The sequence below is a fragment of the Danio aesculapii genome, chromosome 6 (genome assembly GCF_903798145.1).
Source record: "Danio aesculapii chromosome 6, fDanAes4.1, whole genome shotgun sequence".
Classification (NCBI taxonomy): domain Eukaryota; kingdom Metazoa; phylum Chordata; class Actinopteri; order Cypriniformes; family Danionidae; genus Danio; species Danio aesculapii.
In genome coordinates, this window is record NC_079440.1 from 25,306,693 (window position 1) to 25,331,390 (window position 24,698).

A 24,698-nucleotide genomic window follows, 5' to 3' on the forward strand; every position below is an offset into this window, starting at 1 on the left:
CAACCAGCCCACATATGAGTAATTTTTTTAACACATCCAGTAATTAACCCCCTCCCCCAAATCAGATCACTTCCTGACACCCACATAGTGATACACCCATGCACTCATACACACACATAATAGCGTGCACACACTCTAGCACACACGCACTAGTTTTGGAGCACTTTTTTCTTTTAATAGAGGAAAATCTCTTGTGTTGTGTTAATGCACAGTGTGATGTACCTGTAGAGCACTGCTGATGGTGTGTAGTGGGTATTTTGTACCGAGCACTGACTGGTAGCTGTGTTTAATGAGCGTAACACTGCTCTCTCTCTGTGAGACCTCTATGGAACTGAGCTGCTCCGCCACAGACAGGAACTCAAGGGGCACCTCGGCGGGGTTCATCAAGAACACCGTACTGCAGCAGAGAAAACATCAGAACACAGCACTTTAGTGAAACACAAATGCACAAACACACACAAAGACTGATCATATCAATAATGCGAACAGAACAGTTTTGCATTCTTTATTTTCTGGTAGTGGTGTAACGGATCACAAATCTCATGGTTCGGATCACACTATGGTTTCTGAGTCACAGATTGAACCATTTTTTGGATCAGCAAAAAAGGAAGGAGACAAATGTCATTTGCTTGCCATTTATGCAAAAAATATTACTGCAAAAATCATTGGTTTTAACAAACAGAACTTAAAACCTGTAATTTTAATAAAAACAAATATCAAGAAAGAACTAGCTGAAAAAAGGATAATTTTCAATAGGAAAAATGATATTTGCCTGTTGTTGATAATGCTAAATATAGAAATCTAACTTCCTGTACAACATATCATATTTAATTTTCAATTATTGATTCAACATTTAACACAAACTTCATGTTTCATTATAGTGTTCCATTTTTAAAAACCTATTCAGTGACATAATTTTGATGGTTGTTTGTTGCCACCCATTGGTTACACAATGTAATTGTTATAGTAATAGTAATAGTGTAATAGTTCCATTAAACTGTAAGTTTAATCTTTACCATAAACATCAGAGTTTATATCTGAACTATAAACTTTTACCCCAGTAAAAATAACCTTCTGTGTTATTTAGTGTTTATAACTAACTGAAAAAGTGTAAAAACAGAATCTCTCTATCAAATGCAGATTTAAATGGAGCGCTTTGAAGGATTAATAAACATATGCAAATCATTAACATATACATGTACCATTTATGTTGCGCAAGTTTGAATTGAGATTAGGATATTTTAATGTGCAGCTTTACACCGAATGCATTATTGCAGGCTTAACAAACATTGACAGAAAACACCTTTAATTAATAGCCTAAGAAAGAATTTAGGTAGGTCCCACGCCACCTTTTCCGCCATCATTATATTTTACAGGGAAGCCGAAATGCTTTTATACACGTGATTTGAATGACGAGGGAGGTGATCTCTATGCAATTGGAATAAACTATGAATTAAAAAAAAGTTATTAATCCATGGGTCACGTGAGTTCCAAACTGTGGGTTGTGATCACTGTTACACCCCTATTTTCAGGTTGATTGATTTCAATAAAACAATAGTAAACTTTAAAAAATAATTTTTAGAAAAAAGAAATAGAATTATTAAAACAATTTTTTTTTTCTATACTGGGGTTAAACAATAAAACTGAAACACTGGCCAATTTAGTGTTGGAGGTCTCATGGCTAAATTTGTCCAGCCTGGTAGCCAATCTTCACTGATTGCACACTCCTCCAGTAAGGGCAGAGTGTAAAGGTTTAATTAGCAGAGTTAGAGCACAGTTTTGCTTAAAATATTGCAATTCACACAACATTATGGGTGACATATCAGAGATCAAAAGAGAACAAATTGTTGGTGTCTGTGACCAAGACAGCAAGTCTTAGTGATTTATTAAGTGCCACAATATCCAGAGTAATGCCAGCATACCACAAAGAAGGACAAACCACATTCAACAGGAGTAACTATGGACGCAAGAGGAACCTGTCTGAAACGTATGTCCGAGTGCTAACCTGGATTGTGTGCAAAAACATAAAACCACTGCTGCCCAACTCACTGCAGAATTCAACGTGCACCTTAACTCTCCTTTTTCCACCAAAACTGTTTGTCGGGAGCTCCACATGGTCAATATAGATGAAACATGTATTGTTTATGAGTCCACCTTCACTGGTGGTTTAAACAAGGCGGTACCATGTATCGGGATGATAATGCACCAATACACAGAGAAGGACTGGTGACAAAGTGGCTTAATGAATGTAATAGTTGGGCGTGAACATCTCCAATGACCTACACAGTCACCAAATCAAAGTATTATTGTGCCACTTTGGGGTGTTTTGGAGGAGCGAGTCAGGAAACGTTAGTGAAGTGGCCAGTATTCTGCAAGAAGAATGGCTCAAACTCCCTCTGGCCACTGCAGGACTTGTTTTGTCAATATGTTATAAAAAAATCCCCTTGAATGTACTTTTCTATTACTTTATATAATAAAAATAATATATATATTTTTTTTTTTCGCTTTGAAAAACTTTTGAAAACAAGACAATACGTTTTACTTGTCTAGGAAATGGTTTTTGATTTATAGATTTTTACATATTTGGACTAAAAACAAGAGAAAAACTCTAGGTAGGAAAAGTATATTTTCCATTGTACGTTTTGGGATATTTTCTGCTATTGTGGCTGGTTTCTTAGAGAAATGCTAAAACAAACTGATAATAAAAAAAAAAAAATCTAAATTCAGAATATTCAAGAACTGACACAGGAAGTGAGGGGTGAAGATTGCAACCACAAAGGGGTGAGCAATAACTGACACAACAGGATTTCCTCCTGCTTCTGTGGAAACACACTCACATGATCTTAGAACGCTGACTGGAGGTGGCAAGGCCTTGTTCCTCTCTTACCAGTCTGTGGTACGAAATCCCTGATACAGGCAAACACACACAAGAACACATCATTTCATCAAGTTTCAACGTTATGTAACATCAAAATCTTGAATGTACTGATGTTGAAGTATGTTAAGTAATCTCTATGGTACTGCTTGTGCTCACAAAACTCATAAACAAGTGAAACACTTGCTTTTGACAACAGCTGCAGTGTTTTTTTAAACCACAGAGAGGCAGCATTTCACTGCACTGAAGCTGTTATTGTAATTATTTATGAATTGGGAAAATGTTAATGGCCTGTTATTTTATTAATGTGCTCAACTGTGTGTGCTGGTGATTAAATAAGTTTATATTGTGATTACTGATGTGAATATGGTACCTGGAGCTCGAAGCTCTTGATGCAGTGTGGAGAGCAGGTTACGACACACACTACAGTAGGGCTCAGGCCACGCTAGAAAGCCATGAAACACTTCACATGCCTCTGTCAGAACATTTTCACTGGATGGACAAAGAGGCATCTGCAAAGAGGAAGACAGACACATGTGATTTAGCTTTTGGAATTAGCTCCTTGGAGAATGAATGAATGAATGAATGAAGTGCCAAAATGTCAGTCTTAAAGCAATTTTTATAACAAAGTCTGAAATCATCACAGAAAATGAGCTTCTTTGAACTATTTCAAGATATGAAGCAAAATTTCACACTACAAAAAATAGCAGCAAAACAATTGACATAAAAAGAGTAAAGATGTACATGGGTTTATGAACTTCATTTAGAGAGGCAAAAAATTGTGAATTTAGAAAATGTATTGTTTTATATATATATATATAATATATATATATATATATATAAATTATATATATATATTTATATATATATATATATATATATATATATATATATATTTTTTTTTTTTTTAATTGAAAATTATTCTTTCAAGGTTTTAAAACTGAAAGTAAGAAACTAAAATAAGTTTCCAGTAATGGGTTGTGGCTGGAAGGACATTCACTGGACATATACTGGACAAGTTGGCGGTTCATTCAGCTGTGGCGACCCCTGATTAATAAGGGGACTAAGCCGAAAAGAAAATTAATGAATAAATAAATAAATAAATAAATAAATAAATAAATAAATAAATAAATAAGCAATGAAGCTGAAAAAAAGTCATGGTAAATAGCAAGGTTTTAATAAATAAACAAAGAAATCCAAACTTTTATGCAGCAGAGAAGGCATAAAACTAAAACATTATATCAAATGAATTAAAAATCTGATAATTCAACAAATAATTCTAGTCTTTCACTTTTCATTGATCATTTTCATAATCACTTTAATGATGTTTTCATAAAAAATGTACAGTGCATCCGGAAAGTGTTCATAGCTCTTAACTTTTTCCACATTTTATGTTACAGCCTTATTCCAAAATGGATTCAATTGATTTATTTCCTCAAAATACTACACACAATACCTCATAATGACAATGTGAAAAAAGATTTTTTTTGAAATTGTTGCAAATTTATTAAAAATAAAAAAGCTGAAAAATCACTTGTACATAAGTATGTACAGCCTTTGCCGTGAAGCTCTAAATTGAGCTCAGGTACATTCTGTTTCCACTGATCATTCTTGAGATGTTTCAGCATCTTAATTGGAGTTCACCTGTGGTAAATTCAGTTGATTGGACATGATTTGAAAAGGCATACACCTGTCTATATAAGGTCCCAGGGTTGACAGTCCTTGTCAAAGCACAAACCAAGCATGAAGACAAAGGAATTGTCTGCAGACCTCCGAGATAGGATTGTCTCGAGACACAAGGCTGGGGAAGGTTATAAAAAAACCCGAAGGACACTCAGACCATAAGAAACAAAAAGTAAATCTGGTCTGATGAGACTAAAATTGAACTCTTTGGAGTAAATGTCAGGCGTTATGTTTGGAGAAAACCAGGCACCACTCATCACCAGACTAATACCATCCCTACAGTGAAGCATGGTGGTGGCAGTATCATGCTGTGGGGATGATTTTCAGCAGCAGGAACTGGAAGACTAGTCAGGATAGAGGGAAAGATGAATGCAGCAATGTACAGAGACATCCTGAATAAAACCTGCTTTGGAGTGCTCTTGACCTCAGCCTAGGGAGACGGTTCATCTTCCAGCAAGACAATGACCCAATGCACACCTCCAAAATATCAATGGAGTGGCTTCACAACAACTCAGTGTATGTCCTTGAGTGGCCCCGCCAGAGCCCAGATCTAAATCCTATTGAACATCTCTGGAGAGATCTGAAAATGGCTGTATAGCGTTGCTTCCCATCCAACCTGACAGAGCTTGAGAGCTACTGCAAAGAGGGCAAAAATTCCCAAAAGACAGGTGTGCTAAGCTTGTGGCATCATATTCTTGAGACTTGAGGCTGTATTTGCTGCCAAAGGTGCATCAACAAAGTATTGAGCAAAGTGAATACTTATACTTATATACAGTACATGTGATTTTTCAGTTTTTTTTTTGCAACAATTTCAAAAAATCTTTTTTCACATAGTCTTTATATGGTTTTGAGTGTAGAATTTTGAGGAAATTAATGAATTAAATCCATTTTGGAATAAGGCTGTAACATAAAAAAATGTGGAAAAAGTGAAGCGCTATGAATGCTTTCCGGATGCTCTGTATAATCAACCCAATTAAATGTGAACAAAGGTAACTTAATAACTTTTAAATGTGAACAAAAGCAACAAAGGTAAATTTAGATAAATGGACACTTTGTGATTATTTAAACAATCTTTTTAAATGTATTCCTTAAATAATCAACGCTGGCGTTCATGATGTTTACCTGCAGTAGTGTGGACTCAAACATGAGAGCCAAAGGGGCCACAAGCTCATAAAGACACTCCTGCTGAACCTAAAACAAAAAAATAATAAATTTTTAATAACATCCTACTTTAAAATGTATTCATTTTGCTTAATAAACACCAAAATCTAAGACTAGAAGTTAAATTGTCAAAGCCTGCAGAGCCCACAAGGGGGCATAATCTAGAGAAACGTGACTGAAAGTAACACGGCGGGCGCAGTATTCAGCTATGGTGCGCATTCATACAAACATTCTCACCTCTCTGGCTTTTCTGAGAATTTGCTGCAGCAGAATGAGAAAATTATCGGGGTCTCTTTTAATCAGCTCTTCTAGACTCCAGCGGTTCATACACCAGCCCGCTGTACACACACAAAAACATGCATAGAGAAACACACATGAGAACCTTCATAGTGAAAGTGGTACTTAAACCTCAAATTGAAATCTAGTAAACAAGTCTCCCACTAGTACGTATGACCTCGAAAAACACTAAATGAGTCACAAATGAAGGCCAAGAATCGATCTGAAAATACACACCTGACAGGAAAGGACTGGTTAATTATATGACACATTGAGTAGCCAATTATCCTAAAATCTGCACTGCTCTTGCCAGGTCAAGGGGTTCCCTGCTCTAAATGGTGATGTGCAGTTTTGGTCAGAGTTCTGAGAAAGAACATACTGCGGTGCACAATTTGAGAGCAACAGATCATATTGGTTTTCGTGACTGCGTGTAACCTCAAATCTACAATTTGCAACATGAACTGTGGTGAGCTGATATATATATATATATATATATATATATATATATATATATATATATATATATATATATATATAAGGCAACTTTTGCTGTCTTTCTAAAGAGCTGCATTGGCTGATGTTGACAATTCTGTTTTACTAGAAGGACTTTGCAGCTTCCTGCTCTAGTAAAGGTGTCAAATAATGCATTTCCTTCAGAAGGCTTTTTCATAATAACATCTTTCTGAGTATTTTAACTTTGTCACACTCTGCAGAGCTCAAACTATAACACAATCATGAGCATTTATGAGTAAAAATACAAAATTACAGGAAAAAAAAGCAGTTTCCGGGTTTGTAAAACACCAACCAGAGGAAATACACAACCAATATAGAGAATTTTCACCCTTTGTGAAATCAAGCCAATACACTCAATTTTGATTTACTCTTCTTATAGTAGGATAATACATGGGTCAGTGGAAAAAATAACATGATTTACAATAAACACAGTTAAAGGACAGCCTTAAAAATAGAGCTGGGCGATTTGGCCTAAAATAAAAATCTTAATTAATTGAACATTTTAACTCGATTACGATTAATGATTAATTATTTTGTTTATTTATTTTATGTTTTTGGCCTCATACTTGTCACTGACAAGTTTTGTACAGTAAATATGCTCGCATATTACAAAAATTTTTGAACGTAGGGTGGATTATTTGATTTTAAAATAATTCAAGAAAACACACACTATCTACTATCTATGATTATTTATTGAACATCAATGCTAAACAACTAAAATTAAAACACTAGGAATGGGCTGGTATAAGATTCTGATGATGTGATAACCTTAGATAAAAATATCACGGTTCACGATATTGTGATCACTGCTCTAAAATTAGTTTTTTAAATGTCTGGGTAAAAATCAAAACCTTTGAACACAATATATTTCATTTTGAGAAACATTTATTATATTTTGAAACAGTAAAAATGTCAGGCTAAATAATTTGAAGGAATCATTAGCTATGTTTCCATACAAAAATGCAAATGAACTTTAACTAACTCAAAACTGGATTATTGCATAAAAGACACGTGAATAAAGCAGCGTTTCCATCCAACTAGTCAAGGAGAACAAAATCGTCACTTCCCGATAAACTAATGACAACTATCAACAGAAAATGGAACAAAAACAAAACAAAATCAAACAAAAACTGAATTTGCTGTAGTAGGAGAAGCTGTGTGAATCTTTTCCTTTTTTAAATAAAATGACACAGAAGACGATGCCGACATGCAATGAATGCGTGGTGGCGTTTGAAAGCATGAGATGCAGAGCACAGAAACTCTTGACAACTCTGGAGGTAATTGGTAATATAATAACAGGAATACTGAAATGGTTTAAGATGGAAACGTTGATGAAAGATGAAAGGCATTTTAGAATGACTAAAACAACTTTTCTGATGTTTTACAATGTGGTCACCCCATTTTGTTTGTCCATTTACACATATTTTTATCATCATGATCACAACAAAATCACATGACCTTTTTAATGCACACACTGGAATTTGTTCGGTAAAAGTGTTTCCATCATAGTTTATGCGCAACTTTTCTTAACGAATAAAAAGTTTATCCAACTCAGTTATGCACATACGTTTTTTATACGCATTTTCAAAATGTATGCATATCTTGGCATTTCCATCAACTGACATTGACTTCTACTGTCTTCATTAGTTTCAAAATCACAAGTTTCTTTACAATTTGAAACGGCATCTTTGGATATCTTTTCTGCTGGAGATACTGTTGTCCTGAAAAAATAAAAATAAAAAATAAAAATCCTACATATATCGTAGGAAAGGTATTACAAAAAATATTGGTGGTTTTAAAACCTTGACTTTTACAAACCCTGGTATACCTTGAAAACGGTTATCGTCCCATGGCTATAAAACACACATTGCCTAAAATGCAGCTCTCTGAGCCACCCACTGTCATCACCGTTACCAAACTGACCAATCACAAAGCTTATGCTACATGTCACTGTGATGTGTAAGTACATTTTTTTGAGAGGTGTGTGTGTATGCAAAGGCTGCGCCATACCGTACGTGTGCGCTTGGCAGAAGTATAATATCAGAATAATATAATAAGTATAAATCATAATATAATAAGTATAATTCAGCCTTAACAGAGCGGGCTCACGTGACTCCACACACGGTATGGCAGTAATTGAAAAAATTGACCTGTAAAAAAATTAGATCGATTATAATTTCTGAATGACGAAGTCGATTACTTTTCGATTAATTTCTTAGCCCTACTTAAAAATGTTTCAAAAATGTTAAATGCTTTATAACAAAATTAAGAGTAACATTTTCTTCAAGTCAATTTATTAAAAGCTTACTGACCTGACACAGACATTAGGGACTGCATGCAGGGGTTTTCCTATTAATATTATTTTCTCTCTGATGGCAGATCTCTGTGTGGGTGTGTGTTTTACTCTCCTCTGAACAGATGTCTAAACATATATAAATACTGTATGTTGTGAAATTAATTCTTGGATTCAGACAAAATAATATTTAGAATTTTAAGATATTTATTACACACTGTAAAACCCAATAAGTTAAGGTAACTCAAATTATTTGAGGAAACCAATTGCAACAAACCATTTAAGTTTAAAAACTAATCCTAATGAGTACTGTGAACTTAATCCATTTGAGTACACGAAGCAATTTGAGCACAGTAAAACTCAATAAATTAAGTGAACTCAAACCAACTGAGTACTGTAAAACACAATAAGTTATGACAACTTAAACCATGTGAGGAAACCGATTGCTGCAAACCATTTGAGTTAAAAAAAACTAATCTATATAAGTACTGTGAACTTACTCCATTTAAGTTGAAATAATGAAGTATTTAATTAACTCATTACCTTCAACACTGTGTTCAAAACTGGTTTCAAATGAGTAGAATTAACTTTTAGTAAATTTTGAATTAACTACACTCATTTCATTTGATAAAGTTGACTGTTGGGTTTTACAGTGCAGATATTACATTTGCTAGCAGACCAAATCTGCCCTATATCTACATCTGCAACACATGCTCATCTGAAAGCCAAAGCGGAAAATGACAAAAGAAGAACGCATATAGAAATTCTACAAAACAGAAGTTAAAAATTGAAATGAAAAACAATGACGTCAAGCAAAAGTGAGCCATGAGCAGCAGTGGCCCATCATCAGCTTACCGCTCCAGGACTGTGACAGGTTTTCGGATGGCCGGAGTCCATCGAGACATCTGTCCAGAGCGTGCTGGATCCGGTCCTCTGTGCACGACGTGTGCTGCATCTTCACTGGAACTAAAAAAACAACATCTGAAGTTATCTAAAGAAAAAGAAGAGATCAAACACACTGGCTCCCATCTGAACTTTATTCCTGATAAAGTTGTGACCAAAAAAGTATTACGTAAGGCATGGGAACTGCTTCCTTAAATTTAAATGGAAAATATGTAAGTCAAAGAAAAATGCTTTCTTATGCAGTTTCAGCCTTTACATTCAGCTTGTGTGACCAGAATGAAGTAGCGACAAGCGTCAATAAAATGTCTATCATTCCAGAGAATGGCATCTACATAAACAAACACACGCACACCTGCCTGTCTCCTACCAGGGAAGTAAACATGCAGCATCCTTTGCATATCTGTAAATGATAAAGGGGTTTAGGAAAATGTTCTACCCAGTGTCGGAGAATTTCAAGAGAATATCTTGTTTAGGGATAATTAAGGGGATTGTACTACTGTTGTTTTCCTTCCTGTTACATATAAAGTTCCTGACATTTACTGCTGTGCACCTGCCATCTAGAAATAAACACCATCACATATACTATACTGTATATAGTCTGGGAACAGACAGCCGGGAAAGACATGTTGATAATAGAAAACAACTAAAACCTCAAACTAATGCAGATGGTTTACACATGATGCAAGTTGCAATATCCAAATGATGGGGGAAAAAAACTCTATTAGAAGAGTAAATTTATTGTATATAAACAAGGCACAGAGAACCCCCTTTTCAACAGTCTAATTTTCCTAAATGCAAAGATCAAAATACGGGGGATTTTTTTAATTTCATTTTATCTCCAACGAGTCACTGGTCAATGAATGTTTTGAATGTGCAATAACTTTACAAGTTCAGGAAAATGTTTTGACGTTTGGCTGACATGGATGTTTTTTAAAGTGCAGTTGTGGCAGAGAAATTGATAAAATCATTACGACTATACCACTTTTAAATGTTGTTCCACTGTGCTGAATTTCCATGACAACTATAAGTTTTAATAATAATTTAACTTATTTCACATGTTAACCATATTTCAGGTGATAATTCATCAAGAAATAAATTTTGCTCAATATTTACTCTAGTGATTGCAGTAAGTTTCTTTCTACTGTTGAACACTAAAAAAGATTATTTGTAGAAAGCAAACAATCCACTTCTGTACAGAATAATAACAAATACTATAGAATGTCAATAGGTTTTCAGTTTTCTTCAAAATATCTTCTTCTGTGTTCAACAAAAGAAAGAAAAAACCCTTTTGGAACATGTAAAGGGTGAGTAAACCTCTAAAGTAAAAAGTGAACTATCCTTTTATGCTAAATTCTATTTATTTTTTATTACACAAGCTTTAACTGGAATCAGTCAGTTTAACATGAATGTAAAGTAAGTTTTGCGACTTTGTGACATTTTTTTCTACATTTTGTTAATGTAAAGTAAGTAAGCTAATTAATTACAAATAGGGCATCATCATTTGTCATCATAATAAAAAAAATATGAGTTCCAAGATTTGATAAAACCTCCAGAGACGTTAATTCCAACAGAAATTGGATAACCTGAAATTGCATTGGTTTGTGTTTTTCTATGTATTTATTTAGTATTTCAGGTCATGATGACCTAAACGTTGCTTTACCTAACACTTTTCTATTGTACTGTGTTAGTGTGGCAAATAATGTGCTGAATTCCATGGCACATAAAGATATTCATAAATATCTTCCCATATCCAGCTCTTACTCTTCCAATATAACATATGTCTCACATAAATAGGCTATAAATAAATTAATAATTAATTGGAAAAAAAAATAACAGAAGAGATACACAATCTACTCATCTATGATTACAATCCTCACATTGGATAGAAAGTATTGGGCTGGAAACAAATTAGGATTTAGGGTAATTTTATCACTGCATCAGCCTGAACGTAATATAAATGTGGCTCATATCAGATACCTGTGTTGTCATGTCAGTATATGACTCTCAAAACTTCCCTAATGTCAAAACAAAAAATCCCCACAAACCAAGAGATAACACTGAATTATTAACCTCAAAGCTCAAGCCACCACTATTAATGATAGACCAGAGTAAAGCTTTTCTTGGTTAACTTCGCTTTTCATAAATATTTGTCACAAAACTTACTCACCACCAAACATCGTTCAGATGGCGTGAACACGCAGAGCGCGCGCTGCACTTCGAGCGTCATGCGTCATAAAGCGAATTTGCATAAAATGATAAGCGCGTCAGCATCAGAGCATCGTCGATTCATGTGTTGCTTATGATACAACCACAAACCTGATAAACAAGGGAATCCAAAGGTCGAGGTACACTTTATTATGAAACAAAACGTCGCTGTTGATAAATGTTTATGCTAAATGCAAAGGCTATAGCCTAAATGGTCATTAAACATATCCAGTGGTGAAAAGAGTACTGAAAAATCATACTTAAGTAAAAGTACTTGCCTAAAAATGTAGTATGAGTAGAGTTCAGGTACCAGTTGTAAATATTACTCAAAGTATGAGTAAAAAGTAGCCGTTTTTAAAGTACTCATGAGTAGTGAGTATTATGCTGTTAAAAGCTGATGCATTTACATGTAATTTGTGGATGTGTGTAAATGTAATATTCTGTAATGCATAGTTACTACCCAGCAGGCGCACAACGTAATATGATGTTAATATTAGGTTAGCTTTAGGTTGTGATGTCAGGTGACCAAAATTCATAGCTAAGGACAACGTTATTTTGACGTCCAATAACGCCTTTAAATGACGGTAATATTTGGTCAATTTTAGATTGTTAGAAAGTGACCAAAATCCAATGACGAGCCAACATCTTAAACCAACATCCTATTTATGTCAAATACTGACATTTATTCATCAGGTATGGCAACCAAAATCCAAAGTCTGATAAATGTCAATAGTGGTAACTTCGACACAACATCAAGCTGTAACATCTTTAGACGTTGATATTTGGTTGATTTTAGGTTGGGCGTTGGACATTGACGTCGACCTGACGTTGAGTTCTGACGACAACCCGATTTTCATTTCCAAACAAAATGCAGCATCCCCACGATGTTGGGGTACAATGTCAATCTGACGGCATGTTGACGTCTTGCACCTGCTGGGTGTTTAAGGCCATTTCAGTCATCATACAGTAAATATCCAACATCTTCTCATCAGTGACATGCATCTAAACAGTCTCTGGGTCAATGTGTGTAAAGATTTTGAACATCTTCTTGGACACTTTTAATGCTTCCAAAAAGTTTGCTGCAATGTAAAGTGCACATGTCTTGAAGTAGTTCATTATAATGCGAATTACCTTCTATGTGCGATTTGATTGGACCGGGATCACTAGACTGATTTTTTTAATCCCCATAGACAAGAAAAAATAGTAGTGACTGCAGGTTGAGGGAAAGAAGTGGAGTAAAAGTACCTATACTGCACAAAAAATGTACACAGGGGAAAGTAAAAGTGCACATTTTTTAAACTACTTAGTAAATTACAATTTCTGAGAAAAACTACTCAATTACAGTAATTTGAGTATTTGTAATTAGTTACTTTACACCACTGCACATATCTCAATTAACGATTGTACTTGTTTATTTTACGTTTAGAAAATGAGGTGAATTAAAAAAGGACAACATGTTTAAATCAAGCTTTTTTTAAATAATCAATTTTATATACCTAAAATATTAACAATAGTTTTAACAAATTGCATCGGGGTTTGTGTGTGTGTGTGTGTGTGTGTGTGTGTGTGTGTGCGTGTGCGCGTGCGCTTGTGTGTGTGTGTTTGTGTGTTTGTGTTAAAGCCTCTGAAGGTCATAATCACAGGAGTATATAGCCAAATCTGTTAACACTGAAGACCTTAAGAAACCTTAAGAAAACCAGAACTGTATTATAAATAGATTTAGATGATTTCTTGTCTATTAATGTCAGGGGATTTCTTTTCGGATCTAAAGGAAGGTTAGATGGTGTGTTTGTCCACACATTGCTAAAAATTCCATCATTATGCAATATCCATTTTTATTTCGATTTTTTATTTTTTTTTTCACATTTCAGTGTGGTCACTGAGGGGAATTTGCTGAGGTTAACTCCAGGGAAATCAAAAGGATACACAAAACCCACATGTTCATCTGTCAGTCATTAAGAAACAAAAGAAAAACTTAAAAGAACTCCACAGAGAGATACGAAAAAATGAAACTTAAAGAACAAATAGTAAATAGATTTGAGGTTATCCTTAAACATGTGTTAAGGTTGGTCACTCATATTCAAGCACAACAATAGGCTCGTGAGCAATGTATTGGGAACAGCTTGATATTAAATGACCCTATGGAGCTCTATTGTAGCTTTGCCAAGCTGCCTGGAAGGAACTATTCATCACTGAACTTATGATTGCTGTTTGCATTACGTGAACAAAAAGCTGTTTTATGTCGCATGTGTTGTTTGTATTTGATTGATTTTCATTAACTAGTTTCATAGGAAATGGCACACGATGCAAGTGCAAATTAAATACTAATTTAAATGAAATGTAGATTTTTTTTTAATTATTATTATTAATGCTTAAATTATTGTAACTTCTTTATTTTGCATGATGGAAAAAAATGCTTAATGTGCATTTTACCTTAACCTTGACTTGGTGAACTCAAGCAAAAGACTAAAATATGTTTTTTTTTTTTTAAATAAACTATTTTATCAACCTTTTTACTGCCTAAACACTAAGTCTGTTATTTAAAAAAAAAAGTTAGTTATAGATCGTTGGTTCCTAATATTTCCCATAAAATAAGTTATACTGTAATTATGACAAATCTACTTGATTTATTAACTTTTTATTAACTTTTGTTTATTTGTTAGCAATTTCCATCTAGTCATTCTGTGATTCTAGAATTTTGTAATCTAAATACCATCGTTTAAGCCATTGTGTGGCCCCCTGGTTGAGAAGTATTGTTTAGATCCGGTTTGCATCAATGGTCTGATTAATGGCATAATAAATGATTGAAGTGGAGCAAAACAGCTGTCAGTCAGTCAGATGCCTATAGTCCTTTGTTCATTTTGCAACCTCTGAAAATGTGGAAGTGACCTTGTTGACACGTAAAAGGATGTGTTCACATCCTCTTATGCGAGAGGATGATTTCATCTGGGCAACAAAACACAATCCCAGCAAACTTCCTATGTTAAGCAAAGAGACATTTGAGGTGTACAGATTATGAACAAGATGAGTGAAACTTAGCTTGAAGTCTATTAACCTGAGTCAGCTATCTTGCAACATTTGGATTTCACTTTTTATTCCACAAATATTTAGAGCTGAGAATGCTCATTGTTTAGACATTGTTTAGATAAATGGGACTTTTGTTTACAAAGAAAATTCTATTTCATTATTTCTCACTTTTTTTCAACACGTGTTTCTTTGTAATTAATTGTAAAGTTTACACAATCTTTCTGAATGAAAACTGATTCTACGCCATTTTACTTTTCAGTATATAGAACAATTACACACCATTGGCAAGATGACAGTAACAGGAACAGTAAGGTAATGCATTATGATTATTTAAACATGATTTAAACACCATTAAACATTCTTTTGACTGATTATTTACACAACACTGATGCGCTAAAAAAAGTGTGAAAATGTGAAAAAGAAAAATTTGTTTTACACAGCGGATGCCCTTCCAGTCGCAACCCAATACTGGGAAACACCCATGAGCCACCATGCCACCCCACGTTTTGAAATATTATATGTAAAACAAGTGATGGAAATGGCAACTTTGAATCATAATATCTAAATTCACTCACAAAAAAAGTATTTTTATGCTTACTTAAGGTGGTTTTGGGCTTGAATATGATCAATACTACTTTTTTTTTGCAAACTTTGAAAATATTCACTTCATTTTAGAGTGTATATCAGACTAATGGCACTTTGTAAAGAAACACAATACTCTATTGCACACATGCAGTCTTTGAGTCTACCATGGTTTTAGGCCTAGTCCTCAAGTACGTATGTTATTTTATGAATGGAATTTTTATTCAGTCATTTAAAAGCTATTTTTTTATTACTGCTTCCAGTAAGTGCACGGACTCACCTCATGTAAACAAAGTAGATAGCATTCTGACATCAAAGCCATTATACTGCAATACTGCAAGCAGAGTTTCTGAAAATCTTTACCTTCACAGGAGTTCTGCTTTACTGACATGATGCTTTGACTGTGGGGACAAGCAGGCAAAGCACATAAAAAATAGCAGTCTTGAAATTAGACAGAGTGAATTTAATTTTGTTCTCACACATGCTTATAGACTGAACACGTAATAAGCATTATGCAGACAATAATGGTATAGCTTGCACTTTCAAATCTTTTTCAATAGTGTGCATTTTAAGGCCCCCAAAGCATCATTGTAGTGTAAATGATTGGTCAAAGAAACTGCAACTGCCAATTATTAGCGGCGATAAGAGTTACAGCAAATTTCTCTAAGCCCTGACAGCATTTGTTTTCCGTTTAATTACTGTGTCCCGTGGATTTCAAGTGCAGAAAGTAAATTACTTTAGTGGTATTTATTTTCCTAACCACAAGTTGTTTCTCATGTGTCACAATTATGATCAATCTACAGATTATTTTGTGCTATAGCACGTACATTTTAAAAGTGCAATGCATATAAATGGCAATAGCACTTGTTGGGATAAAAGTAACACTGTTATTGTTACTAATTTTATCTCACCGTTGCTAAGAGCCAGAAGTTGTTTTTCACTTCCATATTGCATGCAGTGTTTCAGTTTAGATGTTTTATAAATATATATGAATATATTATATATTAAAATGAAAATGTTTTTTGCAAATATAAAATACTTCAAAATATGTTTGCAGTTAACATATTGCCAATGTCACAGTCAGCTATATTTACTATAAACAAAAGTAGGCCAGTAAATCCAGCATATATTGTTGGGTTACATTTGACCCTGCCTGTTATTTTTGTCCCTAGTGAAGTTATTTTGAAGTTGTTTAACATTTGTATAGAATACCACTTGATATTGATAGACCACAGTTGTGAGTTAGTAACCATAGCAAAAACAAATTTCTGTCCAAAACTTTATCTTTTTTCATCCTTGCTTCCCCCTACTTATAAATGCACTGTACTTACAGACTGTACTCACAGACTACTGAAACAAAATACATCAACAACGAACACTATAAAGCCTTATCCTTACAGTACGTCTAATGAGATGCTCAGTAAATCTAAGCTGATTCAAGATCCCATTGTGACCCAGCATGAAGGTTCACCTCAGCTCCTTCTGCTGATCATATTTCCAACAGCCCTGTACAGGAAGATTGCTCCCGAGCTTTGCCGAGGAAACAGGTGTTGCTCCATTGTTGTGGTGCGATCAGCTGCAGTGATAGACTCCCACACCGCGAGGGGGTCGACGCTCATTGTGTGGAGTCTCTGATTGATGGGGACCAATATCCCCAATGCGCCTTCTCCTGTGAGCCCAGAGTCTTCTCATTCACATCCCTCCCTCCAGTAACAATACGGCCTAACTCCCCCTGCCGCGATCGTTTTAGGAAATAACAGCAGTCGAACAATGGTGACAACATTCAACAGTAAGTGCTTCCTTTTATATGCTGCTGCCAGTGCCGACACATTGGCCCAGTCAAGCAGATACAGGGATCTATCACAGAGCAATATTTACCAGAACCAGGATGCTGATTTGCTCCTGTCTAGGCGGAAATGAGGAACTCTATTCTTTCCTTTTAGCCTCTATTGGTACCTGTGGGAACTGTACGCTCAACTCAGTGTCAGTTTAGGTTGTGTAAAACAGTGAACTGAAAAATAGTGTGTTTGTATACAATGAGGAAACAAGCAAAATAAATACATAAATTACTTATTTTGAATGCTAGATTTTTTAAAATTGATTAGTTTTTTCTTTATTTTTTAAGGATTTTCAACAGATTGTCAAGCCCTGGCTAAAGGAACAGTTAAATTTAGAAGCAGGGCAGGCACTGTTTTTTGTAATTCCTGCAATGTGTTACCAAATGTGCAGTAGATGCTTACAAACCAAAAGCAAATCATATGCAGTATCGTACCTAGGCATAAGCAAATTAAGTGGCGACTTGGGGATTACGTATAAATTCATAATCTTCCTTTGTTATATATCCATAAACCATTTTTGAAGGGGACACAAATAATTCAGCCTATGTTGTACTTTTAATTAACCCCTATGGTTCAACATCTATGCAACGAAACACAGCAGACTTTATGAGAAGCAGAGAAAAGAACCGAAACCCTGAGTGTAGCCACTGTAGACATTACTGTCCAACAAGCAGGTAGCATGTTATTATTGCTAACATTGTAGAGTTTTTGCAGACAGGGTTACATAAAAAGATACTTTAATAGTTCATATAAAATACTGCTGTGTTTTTAAACCTTACTGTAGTAAAATTGATTATATTGTACATACTATAGTATTTACAACTTAAAGGATGCTACATCTTAATGCAGCATTAACTATTGTGAAATGGTACTGTAGTAAATACTGTACACGATACCAAAGTCCCTTTAAGACAATTCATTTCATTTGGCGGCTTTCTTTTAAACGCCTCTCGGGCAGTATGCTCGGGCATTCTGTCTAAATGGGGAAACATCGAATTCTCCAAAACTACTTGCCAAGCTTATGAGTAAAATAATTATTCAAGGAATCACCAATAAAACTAAAATCAACAGTCTCATAAATGTTCGAATCACACAGAATCTGCAGAAACTCCTGTATGGTCCAAACCCCTCCCCCAGAGTATTGTCAATCTATACCGATCGATGATTGGCTCTTGTACTAGAAAGCGGGATTTATTCGCCATATTGACCATTACACTTTTCTCTATTCAAAACAATACGAGTGACACATTTGTATTCTATAGTCTTTCTATCTCTATGATAGTTTTATATAGCTTATATTGCTTTAAGCTCTGTAAACTATGGTGTGTATATATTGTTGTAGAAAACGGTATTAAGTATGGTATTAATTAAGGTACTCTAGTTTAATTGAGGTACTTTAGTTTAGTGCTGTATGTTCAAAAACATGATTTTACTACTGTATGTTATATTTGAATCATACTATATGAGCCATACTACGTACATATGAGTGTAATTTCTCGCTGGGTCAGGGGGGACATCCAGAATTATGACCTCAGAATTATACTAATTATAGTACCAGAATGAATCTGCAGCGTTCAGGCAATACAAGACCACATTGCATCTGAAAATTAGTGGACCTAAGAGGACATGAGTGCTTTTCATGAGTCTCCTAGTACAACGTAGCATGAATATACTGTATATAAACCATTGTTTCAGGGTCCGGTGGAAAATTTGTTAATAGTGACATTTTATATTATTAGATTGGTGAAGTTTTGGTGAAGAGAAACATTAATTGTTGTTGGCAAATATAAAATTCTGCATTCATTCATCTTCTTTTCGGCTTAGTCCCTTTATTAATCTGGGGTCGCCACAGCGGAATGAACCGCCAACTTATCCAGCATATGTTTTTACGCAGCAGATGCCCTTCCAGCTGCAAATTCTGCATTCATGCCATATCATAATAACCATAATAAACCATTTGATATGACAACATTGGGTGGTCTACTCTGAATTGTTTGTCTGAAATCATATGATGGAGATGGAGTTCTCAGAAAATTCTCATTTGATTGCTAAAAATATGCAAATAAAGACATTAACCCAACATTTGGGAAAACACAGTGTGAAATTAATAATTTTTTAGCACTAGGTATATAATAAGAAGCCCATTCCATTTTATGCAGGGTTTAGAATAATTTAATTATTGTTTGTTACATAAGCAATTTCTCACTTATAGAGTTCAATTATGTAACTCACTTACATTTTAAAGTATGCTGTATGTACACTTTTATTATACATCATAGAGATGAAAGTAAATGTTCAGTTTCAATCGGAACTAGTTTAGTGGTTTTTCTGTCTGTCGGGTAAAAACATGAACATCCCCAGATTGTGAAATATACAAGTGTCCTTTTAAAAATGTAATACTGTACATACTTTGAACACACACACACACACACACTGTTGTTCTGAATTCTGCTTTACACTCAGTTCTCAGTGTTTAGGTAATTGTGAATAACCAGTTTGATTCAGTAAAATGCATGGTGAATGTTTGTGTCTATATATACACTGTAGATAGAGTGTCGTTGGAGTATAAATATGTAGACTAAATAAAGCACAGGCTAAATTTGGAAAGGAATATATTTTGTGCATGGCAGGTGCAAAGAGCTCACAGGTTTAAACAGTAAGAAACATGAAATTGATAGAGACGATATGAACCCTGCTGTCGTATAAACAGGAAGAGGTTTAACACAAAACAACTTTACTGTGTCTTCATGTGAGACATAATCAACGCCTAGTCGGATTCTAAAGGAGCCACTTTCACTTCAAATTATGACTCAAACCTAACGAATTCTGTACAGAGGAGCTGGCTGACGAAAAAAAAACAACAAAAAAACATGCTGCATGTGACAGCCATTTAAACTGACAAAACTGTAATATATTATGAATATAGTTAATACAATCTGATAAAATCTAAATATGGTTTTGAGAATAAATTTACATTTATCACTTTATATATTGAATCATACACTGTAAAACCTAACAGTCAACTTTATCAAATGAAATGAGTGCAGTTAACTCAAAATGTACTGAAAGTTAATTCTACTCTTTTGAAAAGAGTTTTGAGTTTATTAAATACCTCATTACTTCAATTTAAATGGAGTAAGTTCACAGTACTTGTAAAGATTTGTTTTTTTTAACTCAAATGGTTTATGTCTATATATATATATAATGTATGTATATATATATATATATATATATATATATATATATATATATATATATATATATATATATATATATATATATATATATATATATATATATATATATATATATATATATATGACAATGATGACATTTTATCGGCTGAACACATTGTTTAAAAGCAATTATACACCACCAAAGCGTTCATCTAGTTTCATTTCCACAGTCTCAAGTTTTGCAATCTCTGGCTTTTTAAAAGACTTTAGATTAACTCGATTTTGGTCAATGGTGTATTTTTAAGTGTCATTCCACTTAAGCTGTATCAAGCAATTGCAACTTACACTTGCATCAATTGCACATGTGATTTTGCTAAATTAGGGATATTTTTTTAAAAGTACCCCACCATCTAATGTCATTAATATATTTAAATAGAAACATAGTTTGACACTCCTAAGTTACCGATGAGTAAGCACTAAAAATATATATATGAAAACAAACTTCCTTTTGCATGTGTTGTTAGTGTTTCTGTTGAATACTGTTGTGCATGAAAAGGAGAAGCTTTAAAGCTGTTCTATCACACTTGTTCCTGCAGTCAAGCAAAACACTGAAGGCCAGTTCTTGCAAAATAAGCATGAACTTTTTTTCATATGCTATGGTGATAATGAAAATAAATACATCATTTGAATATTCTAGACAACATTGAATGGAATCCTATTTTGCAAGTAAAAATACTTATGAATTTAGACACCAGAATTAGTTGGAAAAATGTTTGCATTTCATTACATGAATGCATCAAATATGAATGATTGACTTGTGAATTCACCAGTGCATAAAGCTCCAACAGAATCTAATGCACGTGATTCTTCAAATATGCAACATGGTGTGTGTTTAACTACATTTGGTTGCCAAAACTACATTTTGCAACCAAACTCTATCACTTAAAATCAGCAGACTTCGTAATGTATAAATATATATGTACAGTATGTGTGTCAAGAAGAAAATATTTTAAATGTCCTGTCACCAGTGGTGTCATGTAACAAATTACAAATACTCAAACTATTGTAATTGGGTAGTTTTTATCAGGAATTGTAATTTACTAAGTAGTTTCAAAAATTTGTACTTTTACTTTCCCTCGAGTACATTTTTAGTGCAGTATTGGTACTTTTACTCCACTACTTTCCTTCAACCTGCAGTCACTACTTTATTTTTTCTTGTCTATAAAAATTTGAAAAATCCGTTCTGTGATTCCTGTCCAATCAAATCGCACATAGAAGGTAAATCGCATCATAATGATTTACTCCAAGACATGTGCGCTTTATAATTGCAGCAAACTGTTTGGAAGCATTAAAAGTGTTTTAGAAGATGTCCAAAGTCTTTACACATATTGACCCACAGACTGTTTAGATGCATGTCACTGATGAAAAGGTGATGGATGTTTACTGTATGATGACCAAAATGGCCTTAAACACCCAGCAGGCACAAGACGTCAACATGAAGTCAGATTGACATTGTACCCCAACGTTGTGGGGACCTTGCATTTTGTTTGGAAATGAAAATCGGGTTGTCGTCAGAACGCAATGTCAGGCCGACGTCAATGTCCAACGTCCAACCTAAAATCAACCAAATATCAATATCTAATGATGTCAGAGCGTGATGTTAATGTGGCACTAAGACATCTATCAGATGTTGGATTTTAGTTGCCAAATCTGACGAATAAATTTGACATCAATATGATGTCATTTTCATCTTGGTTTAAGATGTTGGCTCAACATTGGATTTTGGTCACTTTCCAACACAACCTAAAATCAACCAAATATCAACATCATTTGACATTATTGGACATCAAAATAACGTTGTCCTATAGATGCTGGCTACACATTGAATTTTGGTCACCCGACATCACAACCTAAATCTAACCTAATATTAACTAACATCTGATGACATTGTGTGCCTGCTGGGCAATAACTAAATTAAATTGCCCTACAGAATGTTACGTTTACACATATCCACAAATTACATGTAAATCCTTTTTACAGCATAATACACACTACTCACTACTCTTGAGTACTTTTGAAAGGGGTACTTTTTACTCATACTTTGAATAATATTTACAACAGATACTCTTACTTAATTTGCACTACACTTTTATGGGCAAGTTATGGTACTTTTACTAAAGTATGATTTTTCAGTACTCTTTCCACCACTGCCTGCCACATCTTGTCATACACTGCACTGTGCACCCTATTACCTTCTGTGACACTAGAAAGGCTTCTATAAGTCTGCTACGTGAACGTGATAAGATCTTAGCCTTCACCACTGTTTTTACATCTGACCGTTCACTACAGACGAAGACCGAAAAATGGCTGTTGCTTTCTCCATGTACTGCAATACAGTATATTTTACTCATATTTGTTTTTAATCTGCAAATACATGGTTTAAATAGAGTTACAAAATGAGGTTTGATGGTTCCCTTTAGGCATTCTGTTTACTTTAATAACTTTGCACCTACTGTACATGACAGCTAGAATTCATTAGAGTATAAGTATGTATCTGGCTATGTGGTTAATATCTGCTAACAGTTTCTGTTCTGCTAACTGATTACAAGGACATTTGCAAGTTCATGCAAACTTATTCTATTAACCTCTGTTAACTTAACAAAACAGCCTACTAGTACTTTAACGAAAAGTCCAAAGTGGACCAAATTTTAAACTCAAATACTGATCTATACTGTGAATTACACAACTACAACATTCAAGGATTAGCATTCAGCAGACTATGGTTATAAAAAGTTATCCTGCATGCATCACTGCACAAAACCAGTAAATAGTAAAGTTTCCACCTTTCATCCACAGCTATGAACATTCACAGCTATGAACAACTCATTTTCTTAGTGTATAGAAACTCTTTCTTTCTAATGTTGGCTTGCAAGTCAATGGCAGGCTTGAATTCACCTGCACATCATGTTCACTTACTTAAATTTGTAATTCTGGAGTTTAATTCTTTTCCTGTGCTACAGTAAATGCTTTTGATATGGGAATTTACAGCAGCCATGACTTACCTGGTGTTGTTAGCCTCTCCCCATGATGTCTTTGCCTTTTATCAGTGTGTGCAGTGAGACAGAACCGATGTCCTTACTGTGTAATCCAGCACTTATAATGAAAAGAGGTGGAAATGTTAGCACATCCTTCAGCATCAGGTGAAATCAGCCTATAGAGACGCTGAAGCAATGGCAACAACAGGAGCAGGAGTTTTTAGCACTTCTGCTGTGCTTTACTGTGACTAAACAGGAACTCAGAATGAGAAGGTGCAGAAAAACCAAAGAGGAAGACAGTGGGAGGAGGTTTAACACACACGGCGTTGTTCTTTCATAGATGCCTTAGTTTTATTAATGCCATGGATGGCAACCATAAATGGCAAGCCTATCTTTGAAATTACAGCCCTTGAAATTACTGTGCAATAAATCTATGTAGGCATATGTTTACAGTACTGGTATGTGCCAAAAAAATTTGAATATTGAGGGAAAGTTCATTTATTTCAATAATTTGTATCAAAAAGTGAAACTTGTATGTTTTATTAGGCTCCCTGTGTCCCTAGTCAGATAATTAAAATATAATAATATACAGATATTTGGAAATAATTATTATATTATATTATATTATATTATATTATATTATATTATATTATATTATATTATATTATATTATATTATATTATATTATATTATTCATTCATTTTCTTTTTGGCTTAGTCCCTTTATTATTCTGGGGTCGCCACAGCGAAATGAACCACCAACTTATCCAACATATGTTTTACGCAGTAGATGCCCTTCCAGCTGCAACCCATCTCTGGGAAACATCCATACACTCATTCACACACATACACTACGGACAATTTAGCCTACCCAATTCACCTGTACCGCATGTCTTTGGACTGTTGGGGAAACCGGAGCACCCGGAGGAGACCCGCAGGGAGAACATGCAAACTCCACACAGAAATGCCAACTGACCCAGCCGAGGCTCGAACCAGTGACCTTCTTGCTGTGAGGTGACAGCACTACCTGCTGCGCCACCGCATTGCCTATAGTATGTTATGTTATATTATATTATATTATATTATATTATATTATATTATATTATATTATATTATATTATATTATATTATA

At 34.4% G+C, this 24,698-nt stretch overlaps 1 protein-coding gene across 2 annotated transcripts in view; it reads right to left on the minus strand.

Annotated features, from left to right (window-relative positions):
• pik3r5 (phosphoinositide-3-kinase, regulatory subunit 5) overlaps positions 1-23,808 on the minus strand; it is a 44,877-nt gene extending 21,069 nt beyond the window's left edge. For both annotated transcript variants that reach the window (XM_056459829.1, XM_056459828.1), the window contains exons 1-7: positions 23,595-23,808; positions 9,657-9,767; positions 5,957-6,057; positions 5,681-5,749; positions 3,249-3,387; positions 2,838-2,907; positions 223-397 (exon numbers count right to left, since the gene is read on the minus strand). In XM_056459829.1, the coding sequence (XP_056315804.1) occupies positions 223-397; positions 2,838-2,907; positions 3,249-3,387; positions 5,681-5,749; positions 5,957-6,057; positions 9,657-9,756 (654 nt within the window). In that variant the 5' untranslated portion in view covers positions 9,757-9,767; positions 23,595-23,808. The remainder of the gene's footprint in view (positions 1-222; positions 398-2,837; positions 2,908-3,248; positions 3,388-5,680; positions 5,750-5,956; positions 6,058-9,656; positions 9,768-23,594) is intronic.
• Positions 23,809-24,698: the final 890 nt, after the last annotated feature.